This window comes from Lycorma delicatula, chromosome 5 (assembly GCF_047948215.1).
Source record: "Lycorma delicatula isolate Av1 chromosome 5, ASM4794821v1, whole genome shotgun sequence".
NCBI lineage: Eukaryota > Metazoa > Arthropoda > Insecta > Hemiptera > Fulgoridae > Lycorma > Lycorma delicatula.
The window spans coordinates 126,267,718-126,283,986 of NC_134459.1; the positions used below are offsets into that span (position 1 = coordinate 126,267,718).

The 16,269-nt window shown below is 28.8% G+C and overlaps 1 protein-coding gene across 1 annotated transcript in view; it reads right to left on the reverse strand.

Moving 5' to 3' along the window:
* The window catches only part of LOC142325349 (small ribosomal subunit protein mS39), a 46,013-nt gene that overhangs the window by 26,540 nt on the left and 3,204 nt on the right, over window positions 1-16,269 (reverse strand). Inside the window, exons 2-5 of the mRNA XM_075366999.1 lie at window positions 15,447-15,564; window positions 12,057-12,254; window positions 6,607-6,736; window positions 2,183-2,324 (exon numbers count right to left, since the gene is read on the reverse strand). Of these exons, the coding sequence (XP_075223114.1) occupies window positions 2,183-2,324; window positions 6,607-6,736; window positions 12,057-12,254; window positions 15,447-15,564 (588 nt within the window). The remainder of the gene's footprint in view (window positions 1-2,182; window positions 2,325-6,606; window positions 6,737-12,056; window positions 12,255-15,446; window positions 15,565-16,269) is intronic.

Below are 16,269 nucleotides of genomic sequence, written 5' to 3' on the forward strand. Positions count from 1 at the left end.
TTTTAGTGAGGGGGACTGAAATTCAGGTGAAATTTTTTGCTAGCTGTTCCAGGTGAAATTTTTCACTAACCGTAACTCAATAACAAAGCATTTACAGATATATGTTTGTATGAACTTTTTTCCTTACTTTAAGCTCTAGAAGCAGTTCCAAATTATTTTTTTCCTCCTGAATTTTCATGTATTAGCTTCAGATTATATTTCTAAATTTGCTTAAAGCAACAATACTTTTTTCTACAATGTAGATTACTTTCCATTTTAATAAAAATCATTCTTCCTTTCACAACCATTTTGTTGTTTACTGAGATTAGAAAACTATGTACATAAAAGTGTTATACATAATTGTGTTCATAAAACACATAGTTTAATGTAGAAAAAATGTATTACCTTAACAATAAGAAAATCTGATGTGGACACCACATATCTTTCTTGTACGCCTATTAAATAACATATATACATTTTTTGCTGCACTTCATTTAAACTTATTTCATATTACTGTAGCTAACAACAGGAAGGCATGGGCATCAGGACACCGATTTGAACCATATTGCATGTGTAAATAGAACACTATTTACATGTCTTCATCATAAAATACTAACACACAATATTCAATTATATTCAAGTAAAATGGCCCTAAAAATTTCCTTAGCATTTTAAATTAGTTTATACATTAATTTTGTTTCATGTTGCTCAAGTAAATATGTGGTGTAAGTGAGAACATGTCTGATCTGTAACCATGAACACATTGGTTTGAATCCAACTTCATATACATTTTTTTTAAATTTAGATACATTGATTTATTAATCATTATTAACCTCAGATTGCAAAAATTTTTGAATTAAAATGAAAAGTACATAAAATTTGATTTTACTACTAACTTCTGATTTTTTTGTACTATTATTACTGAATTATTATTTATTATTAAATATTTTTTTACAATCACAGATTAATAATTATTAATAAATCAATATATTTAAATTAAAGAAAAAAAGTTAAAAAAGAATATATGTACATGAAGCTGGATCTGAACCGATGTGCCTTCCCCTTGAAAGATTCAGATATTTCATTAATTAAAATTCTATTTGCTTATAACTCTGGAACCAATGAAAATAAGTAACACTTATGATATAACAATGAAAAGCTCTCAACAAGGGCTTATTACTGCAGTTAAGAAAAAGTCCAAAAACCAAATGTTTCAAAATTGAAACCGTGTTTTATTTAGAGGTCTGACTGTATACACATTTTTGGTCCAGTCAATTGTAATCAAAATGGGAGATGCAGAACTAGATGTTACAACAGTCCTAAATACAAAATTTCAACATTCTACAGCTAATAGTTTTTGAGTTATGCGAGATACATATGTACATACGGATGTCACACCAAAACTAGTCAAAATGGATTCAGGGATGGTCAAAATGGATATCTCTGTTAAAATCTGAAAACCAAAATTTTTTTTTACAATACTTTGTTACAAGGAAGTAAAAATTCAAATTTAAAAAAAATGGTTCCATATTTTATATATATATATATATATATATACGGTTACCATTTATTTAATTGGTATCAGTTATTTGATGGTTATCAACCATCATATATATTTTTTTATTTAAGCTTTAACAATAGATAGGGCACAATCTTAAGTTATTTAAACAAAACTTTTTTATATAGTTTTATAACAAAGTTATGAACATAAAATTAGTACTACCAAGAAAATGTGGTTCATTTTCTGCACAATTTTTCCTAATTCCTATAGTCATTATTTTAATAAATTGCAAGTCAAGAATAATGCAGATAAAAGCAAGTTGAATCAGCATAAAATTTCATTTTCTGGTAATGGAATATAACTATTAACAAACTTCACTTCTTTAGTGAAAACACCAGCTTCAAACTGTTAAAAAATAAAAATTTTAAAAGCAATATTCTCTTTAAATTAGGTATTTAGGATAAAATTATGAAAATGAAGAAGATTAAATACAATGATAAGGTTAGGAAGACAATAAAGGTTGTAGGTGACTTTTGGGAGAGACAGAGAAAAGTTAATATAATGTAGAAGTTGAGTAATACAAATTACTTCAAAATTAAATAACAATTCCTAATTAAATTTAACCCTCTATTTGTTACAAGTAAATATCTTATGAAGAAAATTTAACTAAAAAGTAGATAATAGTTCCAGTATCATATATACTTCCAAGTTTTGCGTGGCCTAGCTCGATCTTTAATTCCTTGTTTCAACCATCTTTCTTCTATCCATTCTTCATTAGTCTTATCTTCAGCATTATAAAAACAAAGTAGCTCTAATAAACTTTGTAACACTTCTTTTGATAATGCTAAAACAAGACAAAAAAAGAATAACTTATTGAAAAACCACACACAATCACAAACTACCCAAAATCAGAAAAAAATACTGTAAAAATACATTTTTAAAAATTAAAATTTATTACCGATTTATCTTTCATTAAATATTCTACCTATATAAAAATTTATATGGTTTTCATAAGTATCTATCATAGGTATCTCATAGGTATCAGATTATTTAAAGTTAAATCTATTAAAATTATTAAAGTAGTTTAACTATCAACACTCAGGAAATATTTACCTTTCCTCAAGTTGATTAAAAACCGTGTCTCTAAACAAATTAATGCTACTTGTATGCTAATGTACGTACTTCAATACAGCTGTAATTGCTTGGTTTTTAACAAACAATGTAAATTAATTTGGCAACTCAAGATGAGACAGCTGCATCTACATTCATTATCGATATACAAGTAGTATTTGATGTGCTTGCATATGCATTGTTAGGCAGACTAAAAAGTGAGGTTTTTTGGAGGTTTTTTGGTGTGAGGTTTCAAATCCAATTAGTTTGTCAAAATTTGATGGACTGTGAAATTCAATGTTCTGCAATCATTCTGACAGTTAATTGCTGGTCGTACCAATCAAGTCTGATTCGCTCAACATTGTCATCACTTTTTGACGTTAATGGTCTTCCAGAGCATGGATCATTCGCACCTGATTCCCGATCATCTGAAAATGTTTTAAACCACCTAAAAACTTGGGCTCGTGATAGAGTGTCATCTCCATGTGCCCTTTTCAATTTTTAAAACGTTTCAGTACCATACTCACAGAGTTTAACACAAAACTTGATTGCACAATGTTGCTCATTCATTTTTGTAACACACAACAAAAACTCATTTCACAAAAAGTTTGTTTACATCTTATGTGGCAACAATAGACTATTCAGCTGTTCATATTAGCTGTTATATAACCATTTGTTTATTAGTAGCTTTACAGTGTTGCCACTTTGGCCAAAGTGGCTCGTATTTGAACAGGAAATGTTATCAAAATGTGTAAGTGTTTGTACCTATTTTCGTTTGGCTGTAAGGTTATTGTCCACTCTTCTTTTGTTAGCATCTGCATAACTTTTAATGCAAGAAAATTTATCTAAAAACTCTGCATCATCTAGTTTAAGACTAACATTTTTTTCCAAAATAAAATTAATTCTACCTTCGACCTTTGACTACAAAGGAACTTCAGGAAGAAGTAGCCATAACAATATCTCAATTTCTTAGAATTAAGTATTCCACTGATTTATCTAATCAATGCATATGAGACATGCATTGAAAAATTAGCTATAGCAGATTTAAGTTTGTTAATTTAATTCATTATTTAAATTCATTAATATGCTCAGACTTTCCCATTTTGCTTACATATTTTTAACATTTAAAGCAAAAATAATTCCTCTCTGCACGCATTTAATTTACATTTTAGATTCTTTATAATCAGAGATACTTCTGGCATGGAATTTTAGGGGTTCAATCTGGGCAATATTGTTCTGAAAAATAGAAGCCTGACTATGTGTGAATAAAACCAAAATTCTGAACATGGATCCTTAAAAAAATTGTTATTATACTGTGAGTCATCTCTCTTCATTTAAAGGCATAAAAGAAATATGCCTGTAAATGTTTTATATAACTTTAAGATTCTTTCTACGGCTAGCTTAAAAATTAACCATCTGATCTGACTATCCCAATAATTTACAATATTCCACATCAATGTTTACATATTTCTTTGAAATTTTCAATTTGCAAGAATAAAATTTTTTTATTCTTTTATATATATAAAAGAATAAATCTTTTATATATATATTTGATACTATATTTTCAACATAAGTAGGAAGGCATTCAACTGCTTTCTAAATGCAATTATTTAAAATATGTAGGGCACAATTTACCCAAATTAATATAGTTTTATTAGGTGGCTGAATTTAACTAAAAACATTGTTCTTAACATGACTAGCTGCACTGCCAAAGTTCCAATTAGTGTTATCAGCACTGAGGCGTGTCAAACCTCATGAATAAAAAAAAATAAAGCTAGCATTGTATCTTGTATGTAATTTATATTCAATTGTATTAGATTTAATATAAGTAACTTTTATTAACATTGTAACTTATATTCAATTGTATTAGATGTAATATAAGTAACGTTTTTTTTGACATTGTGTTAGTGTTTAAATGTTGATGTTCTCGCGCATGCGAGCTGAAACATAATAAGCTTTGTTAGAAGGGGAAAGTAATTATATTTTTTTCACTGGCCCGTCAGTAAGCGAGGGCCATTTTTCACTCGGGAGGAGACGTTCCAGCACTCTCAGCCAGGACTTGGGAGGAGACGGTCCAGCACTCTCCCTCTGGACTTGGAAGGAGCAGAATCCAGCCATTAAGATCGCCGACCGGGGATGCTGTGAAAGGCGGAAGAGGAACAACGCAGTAGAGAGTCTAATATGTAGAAAGATGACTATCCTTCGTGATGTAGAGAGCATCCAGCCGGCATCAAAGGGTGAATGAATCCCAACATTAAAATTATTATTTTAAAAACAAATTACATTAATAAAACTTAAATCTATTCAAACATTCAAATTTCTAGCGTATTTCAGTTTATTTAATAATGATCCTTCAAAAAACTTAATAAAATTAAATTTCAGTAATCATTTTTATCAAACATTTTCATTTTTCATTTTTTTGTGTTGTTCTTGGCACATGAACATCGGAGCAGGGCGAAGCGAGATTGTCCGAGAACAGCGCAGCACAAAGGGCAAGCAATTTATCTTTTATATTGTAACCTTCCATGGTTTCTTATATATATTTTCAAATTAAATCAGAAGTTTTTCCTGGCAGCTGCTTGATTTCTTAAATTTTTACATGAACTCTGTTCTTTGGTGTAAAGTATCTCCCTAATACAGATATAATTTAATGTTACCGTTATTCGAACAATCAGAATATAAAGTAACTAATGCCTAACATATCAGCCTTAATTTAGTAACTGAATTTGGTGTCAACATGTTGCATACAATCACCTCTCATTTTGTACATGCACAAGAATAGTTTTCATCAAAATATTTTTTATTAACCTTCAACTGGTGAGGTGACATCAATATGACAGTGTGCATCCTGTTGTTACATGATTACCCCCACCCTTATCACATAATGAAACGTGCTTTGCAGCACCTGTTTCTTTTTTAGTTATATTTAGATTGCTGTGCAGTGAGATTTTTTATTGTGTCTGTTTTTTTTTCAATTGAGTGTCCAACGTCAAACTGACATGTGCTCACCATTTATGTAAGTACAATTTTCTATTGTAAAATGATCAAATAATATGGATTTTTGGTTAAATATAAATTTATTTGCATCCAGTTGTTTCAATTTTATTAGCAAATCATATTAATTTTTTCAGTGTAAAAATGAACATGAATGATTAGAATTTTGAAGAAGCTATTCTTCGAGAACTGGATGGATAGGAAAGTGAAGATTCAGATATTGATGAACTAATTACAGGTCAAAATAGGGAACAAGGTTCAAATGGTAATTAAGAATGGGCTACAGATGGAAATAGAGAGGTGGTTGCTGTAGGAAATGAGGAACAGGCTGTTGATTGGAATTACTGTATTGTTAGTGAACATGATACAGATTTTGAAGTTGAAGTTTCAAGGGGTGGTGAAGATGAAGGGATTGATAAACATGGAGAAGCAAATGAAAACGTTTATCTGAGTAAATTCAATTTTAAGTGGTCTAAAGTAGAACCAAGAAGAAATATCCAAATTGTAGCATATAATATATTACGAATTGGTAACAAGCATAACATTTGAAATGAAAGTGAAATTGGGGTAAAGAATAAACTATTTTCCGATGATATTTTACATATTATTTTGGAGTCCACAAACAAAAACTGCTTTCTTTGAGAACAAAATACAAAATCCAAATATTACTGAACTGAATGACATTGATATTGTTAAATTGAAAGCACTTATAGGAATACTGCTTCTTACAGCAATATTCAAATGCAATAGCAAAAGCATCAACTCAATTTTTTCTACCGACAGAACAGGCTGAGAAATGTTTCAATTGGTAATGTCAAAAAAGTGATTTTTAATGTTACTGTTCTAAGATTTGTCAATTCTGAAATTGTACAATAAAGTTTGAACAGTTACCATACCCATATGACACTTAAAAATTTATGTAGCTAACGTACTAAAAAATATTAAAATTCAACTAAGATAAAGTAAATCCAAAGTAAATCCCACTAAAATAAAATTCAACAGTTTAAAAAGTCAACACTTACAAACATTTTTCTTTTGTAGGATTTGATATATTGTAACAGCATCAGAAACAGCTAAATCAGATATGGCTCTATTCAAATTCTCAACATTAACATCACTTTCTTCAGTAATAATTTGTTTTGGTGCAAAGACCTAAAAATTAAATGTAATTATTAAAAACAAGTATGATACAGTTGTTACTAAAAGTAACAACTAAAAAGTTACTTCCACATACAAAAATTTGATTTTTATATATATGTAATTTATTACATTTAAAACTTACAGCAAAAGAAATAAGCCATTAAATTACTACAAATTTATAAGAAAACTGTTCTACAAAATATAGCACTGATTGATCATTTTCTTCTTAAAAATATGACACATATTTCACATCATACAAGATTCTGTTTGTTACATTTTAGTCTTTTATACATATGATACAACCCAAATATATGAGGTGAATTCTTTTTTTTTTAATCAACTTAAAAAATAAAGATGTAGCAGCACATTTTACACAAAAATTTGCAAAAACTGAATAGAATATAACACAGAAGGACTCATCAGTATTTCAACATTTACTGTAAATAAAATCGAAAATGAGAAAAAGCAGATGGGAATATTAACCACTGAGCAAGAAAAGAAAAGATGATACATCTGTTTTAAAGTAATGTGATAGTTTTAAAAAGGTAATATTTGATTAACGGTATAGCTTGTCCAAACCAAACTGTCACAGATCTGATGAACAGCATAGCAGTATATCTTGCTGCTTAACGAGCACGGATTAAAATTATTTGATTAAGGACAGTATGCATATAGTATGACTATTATTTATTCCAATCAATAAACAAATTCATGTCTTATTAGTTACTTATTTAATCTTGAGTTTACACATTATTAAATTGATAATTTTATTTCTTTATTGATACTGAAATAGATATGTTATCATATGCAGACTTATTGGCTGTTACTAAATAGTGTTTAGGCCAAAGTATATTCTTTTACAGTTTTACAACTGTATATAATATCCAAGCCAAACAAGCACAAAACTGATGTCTACTGTTTATGCTACTCTTTGCCCTTTGTTCTGGGAATGGCAAACAACCATACGCTAGCCTAGGTAATGAGGAATACATAAGAAAAATTTCTTTATTCAGGTTTGTGTAAATAATAACTGAAAGATGTCTCAATCTAAACATTTAAATGAAACATTAAATCTCTATTTATACAAACCGTTCTTGATTCATTCAGAGACTAACTTGTTTTTGTAAATGATTCCGTTCTAATTTATACTGTAATTGAAGTTGCATATGATAAAATACATATATATATTTTAATATTATAAATTAAATTATTGCTAACAATAACATGAATCATGTGATTTTTGGTGGGCAGTTATGTTAAGATTCAGGTTTCTTTTAAAATTTAAATCTCTTTAAATAAATTCTTACTTTTTTGTTACTCTTTATAAATTCTCACTTTTTTTCTAATGTGGTTGGTCAGTCTAGTACTAGCCATCAAAGACTCAACATGTATTAAAACTCGTCCAGATAATTGTGTGTTCCTAAAGAGTAAGGTTATTGTCTGATTATATCGTTAGAGTTTCAATTCTTGAAAATAGTTGAAGTCTAAAGTGAAATTTTAAAAGTAATATATTCGCATTAAATTAGTAAATTTTTGTCAGTTCTATTCTTATGGAAATGAATTGATTATATTACTTTGCATATTATGTCTAATTTACATGGAAAAGACATTCACCACCAAAGGAAAGAAACTTTATACAACGTTTTTAATTACATGACAGGAGAAGCCGCAGTTGGAATGTTTGTTAGTGACCCCCAAAAAGTTGTAGAACATGCTGTGTGTCGCAGGAGTCTCAAAAAGAACAGTTTATAGAATTGCTGGTGAAATAGCTTCGGAACTAAAATTCAGTTCTCCTCACAAAGGAATAATACGCAAAAAGGAAGTGACAAACCTGGACAGTTTTGATCGGAATGCTATATGATATAAAGTGTTAAAATTTTACTTAACCGAGGGCTGCTTGCCTTTTCTAAGGAAACTTACTGCAAAACTAAAATGTTATGAGGTATTTAATGGGCAAAAGATTAGTTTACGAACATTGTTGTTAAGCATGGACTTCAAATGGAAGAGAATCAGAAATAACAGGGCAATTCTTACTGAAAAACATGATATTCAGTACAAACAGTTTGTGTATTAGAATAAAGTTGAAGAATATTGAGTTGAAGAAAGACCAGTCATCTACGTTGATGAGATTTATATTTTAAGCTTTCATTACCAACATTTCTGTTGGCAACCTTCAAGTGCATCTGAGTGTTTTGCTGTGCCAATTTCAAAAGGAGAAAGGATAATAATTATCATTGGCGGTGGTGAAATGGGATTCATTCTCAACTGCTTGACAGTATGGAAAGTCAAATGTTCCTCAGGTGATTATCATTTTCAGATGAACTGCAACATTTTTTAAAGTGGATAAGAGAAAAATTAATACCTAACTTGCCAGTAAACACTGTCATTATTTTAGATGCTTCTTACCACAATGCTGAGCACTGAATTCAGCATCCAAAGAAAAAAAATCAATGATTGACTGGCTGTGGACTAGCAGCTTACTATTCCATGAAAATCTGACAAAGGTTCAGTTGTATGAGACAATTAAAAAAAAATAGAAATCACCTGAAAACATAAAGACAGATAAGATATTGGAGGAAGGTGGGTTACCTGTTTTATGCCTCATATATTTATGCCCCATATCATCCCGATTTGAATCCCATCGAGATGATATGGGCATGAATGAAGAACTAGATCGCAGCCAAAAATGTACAATTTATGACAAATGCAAAAATGAAAATTTATCATAAAAAGTTTACAGAATTTTCAGTCGAGGACTGGATAAAATGTTGCTAACATGTTAAAAAAACAAAGGTGAGTATCACAAGCTGCAAGGACCTCTACAACAACAAATTAAACATGTCATCATCAATTTGGGAAGTGACAGTTCATCAGAATTTTCAGAAGAAGATGAAAACATGCAGTAGGGAGTGAAGTGCCTACATATTCGGCAACTTTGTAATTTTTTACTTTAGTTATTTGCATTATGCTAGTGCTAAGTTACAAAATTCATAATGAAATACATTATTATAACATAAAGTGTAAAAATTCTACTGGTAAAAGGATTGTCGAGCTAGTAAAAACAATTATAAAAAGACCGAAAAACAAGAAATACCTATATTTCAAGGTAATAATTATATTTATTTATTTTTTTTACTTTAAGTATTTAAAAATAAGTTAGCTAAATACTTATATATTGTTTTATTTTGTTATGAATTTATTTTTTTTATATAAATATAAGACTAAAATTAATTTAAAAATTTTTGATGAGAATTTGTTTATTGATTAGAATACATTAGTATAAAAAATACTAAAAAAAGATGTATACCGTAAATTAGTATAAAAAAATTAGTTAAGTTAAAAAATTACTACAAAATATAAAAAAAATTATAGTATATATATATATATATATATATATATATATACTGTCTTCCACAAGCAGCATATTATAGCCATCCGCTAGCTAGGCAACCATTGCCTAGTTCAGATCTGTGACAATTCAGCATGGACAAGCTATACATTAATATTTTTACAATAATAAAACACCAACTTTGAATAAAATGTAGCTAGTAGCTATATGATGACCCAGATTTGCCTAATTTAAAAAAGGTATGTTTTCCAACATTTTTAAATCATTAAATTTTCAATTTTTAAGTCAGATAATATGACACTAATAAAGAAGACATTCTTAACTGGAGAAGGGAGAATTTGAAGATAATTAAAGAATATTGACAAATACAAATAATTTATTCAGGATGAAATATGGGTTACTGAAAATCTAACTACTAAAGCTTGATGTTATATCAAAATAAAATCAGCCAGGCAGACATTTTTAAATTGTCTAATCAGTGAAATATTAGAAGTTATAATGGCTTCATTGAAAATGAGCTTCTAATTTTTGAAGAAAAGAAAACTTCCAGAAACTGTCACCAGTAGATGTTTTTCCAAGAAATGGATGTGACGTTTTCTCAAAATGAATTTAAAAAATGTAATTCAACTGTTGGAAAAAAATATATAATAATTATAGACAATATGCTGTATTAATGTCCATGGTGTGGGGTATATTTCAAATACTTCTTAGAGAAAAAGCAATATTATTTCTTGGCTTATCAATGTATACAATTTGATACAAAATGTATCAAATCAAAACTGAGATAAATTGTGTGAAAACATCATAATGAGACAACATTATAAATACAATCGACAAAATGGCAGAAGAACATGGGAATTCTATGTTAAGGCATCTTGCATACCATTGAACTATTAACTCTATGAGGTGATCTAAAACTAGGTGGTCATGTACTTTAGTACATGACCATAAACAATAAGTTTAAAAATAAATTAAGTAAAGAATTTACTTGAAGGAGAAATTGTAAGAAAATGACTAAACTGGAAAAACAGCACCCATCATTTATGCAAAAAGAAAAAGAGATTTGAGAAATGGACAGAATTGTTAATATACTAGTAGTCAAAATGGTGATAAATAAAACAACAGATGTATCTAGTAAGTCAACAGATGAATTAAAGGAATTTAAATGTTAAAAGACAGTAATTATGGTTGAAACTTAAAGTGTAATGTATTTAAATTAAACATTCCATAATAAAATTTATATGAAGTGAATTGTACGATGAGAAAATTTTAGTGTAACTTTAATATAATGAAATTAAAGTTTTTCAAAATTAATATAAGTCAAAAGTAACAGTTAATTCTTGGTATTTAATTAATTTTGGCATCAGTAATATCTTAGCAAGAAAAAAAAAAAAAAATTTGTGTCTAAACATAAAAATAATAAATAAGACTGAAGTTAACAAAGGATAAAAAATATTCTGCCTTAAACAATATGCATATTATGCATTAGTAGGAATAAGTCATTTTAAGTATGACTAGGCTTCAATTAGTTATGTTTACTTAGAAAGGTTAGAACTAAAAAAAAAAAATATAGTTTTTACACTATACTATAAAAATACTACAACTATAAAGTTAATAGTTACATTAAAGTGAGTAGATTTAATGAGTAGTATAGTACTGCAACATAAAATCACTTATGCAAGTGATTTTAGTCACTCATTAATCCAGCTTCAAAACAATACTTTCCCTACACTTAACATTAAAATATATTTTTGGAATTCTAATATTAAAGAAATTTAACTGATAATGTGATAGCAGGTTATATTCTAGTTTGTGATCATAAGAGAATAATAATTTTACAACCTGATTCACTAAATAACAAACAATAAATAGTTTGTTTACTATTTTGTAAACAAACTATTCATTTAGGTTCAAATTTTCTTAAAATTTAGTAAATGATCACAATTGTTCAATTGATGTGATAAACAGCGTAGAAACCATTACCTCAATAAACGGATCAGCTACTTTATGTTGAAAAAGATCAGCATGTTCTTGCAAAATCCATTTAGCTGCTTTCTTACCAGATTCCTGAGCAAGAGCAAAACTTCTTTTAGCATAATTAGATGCTGGGATTAAAAATGGATCATCATGATATTTGTAATGCGGAGCTGTTGGATCTCTATTGACTGTACTGGAAAGTGCCTGCAACATTTTGAATAAATTGTAATGGTATCATAAATGATACTAAAAATTCAATCCCCAGGTATTAATATATATGTATTAAAAACGGAAAATGGAGGATGCATGATTGATAACTATTGTGAATATTCATAAAGATTTCTACTTAATACAATGATCAAAAATTTATTAACACTTCTTGAACATAATTCTGAATGGGCAAATAGAAATGCATTGCACCTACAATGAGCCAATCTTGACACTACTATGATTAACTACAAACTGTTAATCTTAATCCAGATGAACTCTTTAATTTCATTGCAAAATTAGAAAATGATTTTACATTTATCATAAAAAAATTATTAGATGATTAAAACAGGTATTTTTATACCCACAAAAACAGTAGTCTGTCACTTCAAAAACCTCAGTTTACACATGTTGTTTTCTCCAAGCATTTTCCAGCTGTTGCTGGGTCTGGGTGTGTGTGTGTGTATAAGCAAATTTGATTACCACTACTGGCTTGCCAGGCCTGAAATAACTGCAGTGTAAGTGTAAATGTATTAGTAAACGTGTAATCTATAACACTCAGGTTGACCATTCCTGAGACATGTGTTTAATTGAAATCCAACCACCAAAGTACACCAATATCTAGTCTAACATTCAAATGCATATAAAAGCAACTGCTTTCATGAGGACTCAAATCTTAGAACTCTCGACTCTGAAAATCAGCTGATTTTGCGATGATGAGTTTAACCACTAGACTAACCCAGCAGGTTACATATACATATATGTAATACAAAACTGAATTTTTGTTTACACATTGCACAGAATATCTTTTTTCAAATAACTTCATAATTCTAAGAGGCAAAGTTATTCTAATTCAGAACAAAGGTGACGCACAGAGAGAAATTGGTGTAGGAAATTTAAAGGGAATATAAAATCAAATGAAGTGAGGAAAAGTGAAACACTAAATTGTAACTGATGAACATTTTCAGAAAGATAAACAAATCAAGTAGTTTTACAATGTCTGCTCTTTCACATAAATTTTCACATTTTTTGTGAAAATTAAATCAAAAATAAATTATTTTGAGAGCAACTCTTTAATGAATAGGCTGATTGTATAAATTCTCTAAGTGGAAAAAAACAACCAACTGAAGTGCAGAAATGTAAAACAACCACAGACCTTAATATTCCTTCAGTGCTGCAATAAAATAAACAATGAATATTTCAACAGAATTGTGGGTAGAGAGATGACAAGTTCTGAATATAGGCCAAGGAATTGTTCATACAGTAAATGAACAATCATTCACCTAGCAAAACAAAGAAATTAAAAGAAAACATTATTTAACTGAAAAATGTTAACTACAGTGTTTAGGGGCTATCTATTTGTGAATTGGTGAGAAAGCTTTAAAGGTCAATAAATAATAAATTATCTAAGATGTTCCGAGATCACACAAAAACTTTGCTTGATTAGTCAAAGTGATGATTCTCAATCATTCCTTTATAGCTTTAATAAAGTTGGGGTGATTATTGCTTCATCAACAAGATGATAGTTTTGATAGTTTTCTGGTTACTCAGCAAATTAGTTCAAAGATAGGGGTTAATAACAATTTTCTGGATAACTAACGATATAGTTGTTTGGCAAACAGTTCCAAGTTGGGGTTACGGTAAAACAAATGTCATATAACAAGGTTGGTAACTATTTGAAGAAGTAAATAAATACATTGAAAACTTCAGTATATGATAAAATATTTCTTTTGTTGTTTTTTACAGCCCCTCAGAAGTAAATTTTAGAAAAAAATTATTTTTATAAAAAAAAAGTAAAGTTGTCTTTTCAGAAGTACTTTTTTCTGTATAAAACAAGAAAAAACTAATTCCCAAAAATCCCTTTATACCTTTAGTCAAAAGAATGAAAATTTTTTGAACATTTTTGAACAGAAGCTCTTGACTCGACTTTTTTGTGATCTATTCATTCAAGATGAATTTTAGCAAAAGTTACAAAGAAGGAGAAAAGATCGGTTTTGTAATGAGAGCTTGAATAGCTGTAAAACACAGTTTAACAGTTTCTTTTTTTATTAACTAATAACAGAATATTTCTAAATTAATTATACAAAAGTAACCTTTAATAATGAAAAGAGTAAATAACATACAGAATTGTTTAATACATGACTAAATATAATCAGTATATCTTCAAGTTTCATTCCCACCTAACATCATCAGTTCACAAAGTTCTCTCTTCAGTTTCAGTTTCAGAAGCGGCAATCGAACAAGTGTAGCAGACATTCATTCGTAGTCCAGGTAAATCAACGACATGCACCAATTTAGAATTGAATACTACTAAGGTTACAGCACGGATGGTAGTGCATAATCAACTGTCATTTAAACCCTACAAATTACAACTGATACAAACTTTGAGTAAAAGTGATAAAGAAAAATGAACTGAGTTTTGTGTAAACATGTTAAACAAAATTGAGACTAAAGATAATTATCTTAATAAAATTGTGTTCTGTGACAAAGCTGAACTGGCATACCATACCTGAACTTGCTTGAACATTATCTAATGCAACAATTACAACACAATAAGGGCATAGAATTCATTTTTCAGCAAGATGGCATGCCACCACATTATCATCATGCAGTTGTCGCTACCTCAATAGAAAAGTGCCGACTTGGATAGGATGAGGCGGAACAATTTCCTGGCCATCATGATCATCTGATTTAACTCTAATGTACTTCTCTGTATTGGGTTATATTAAAGACAGAGTGTTTTGTTTATTCCTCCACTTCCAGGAAATGCTGTCATGCTGCAACACTGGATAACAGTTGCCATCATAGATCAAGTCATGCTTCACAGTATTTGGCAGAAACTGATTACATATGGGATAGCAGCAGTGTTATAAAAAGTATATTGAACATTTGTAAATGAAACTTGAAGATATACTTTATTCAGTGTTGTATCAAACATTTTTGTATTTTACTTACAAAGAATATTTACTTTTTTCATTATTAAAAATTACATTGTATAACTAATTTAGAAATATTCTAAATAAAACTAAGATAAAAAACATTTTATCAAAGAGCATTTAATTAAAAAATAATACTGTTATAAAATAGACAAAATTAACATACACATTACCTTATTTTTATAATTACATGATATATCATAAAAAATATATAACTTATAAAATCTTCAAAGATAAATTTAACATTATCTACCCTCAAAATATCTGTAGGTGATCTCTGAATTCTCTTAGGAATTGCTATTTCTCCTTCACTTTCTGTTGCATAATTTCTTGACAATACACACTGTAAAACAGCAGGAAAACGTGCTGGCCTAGAAGTCAGCAAAAAAAAAAAAAAATGTTAATATGGTAAATTCAATAAATTCACTTTCTGAAAAGTAAAATTATTTTAATTTTTTTTAAAGTTTTAACTACATTTTGAAATCTTGCTCAATGAATTAATTACACGTGTATGATAATGTAGTAACCAATGTAATTTATGAAATACCAAATGTGAAAAGAAAAAAGATAAACGAGACATAATCGTTAATAGATACCTATACAAATCTTTTTACTCAGAATACATTATAAAAACGTGGTTTCATGCTTATTTTTCTCAAATTATACTAGGATTAGGAAATATTTTCATGGCTGGATATCCATGTCCTGATCATACAACATTAACAGATTAATAAATACCCTTCTAGTCAATAGAACAGGATGATTTTGAATACAAACCTAAGCATCAACAGAATTTTACGGTATGACCCAGCATCCATACTTTCACCTCAATTCTGGAAATTTGCAGCAGACTACTTAAGAATCCCAAATTATTAAGCATAGCCTCATCATTTAAAAGTAAAAGCTTGAATTTCTGGCCCAAGATAAAGAATGTTCAATAGCACACATTAACCTCTTATTTGATTAGTAATGATAGACATGTTTCATTCCCAGTAAAAATCCTGTTAAGACAGTCATCTTCTAAAATGTCATATAGAGAGATATGTTGAAACTATAGCTGCTTTCAATTCATTTTG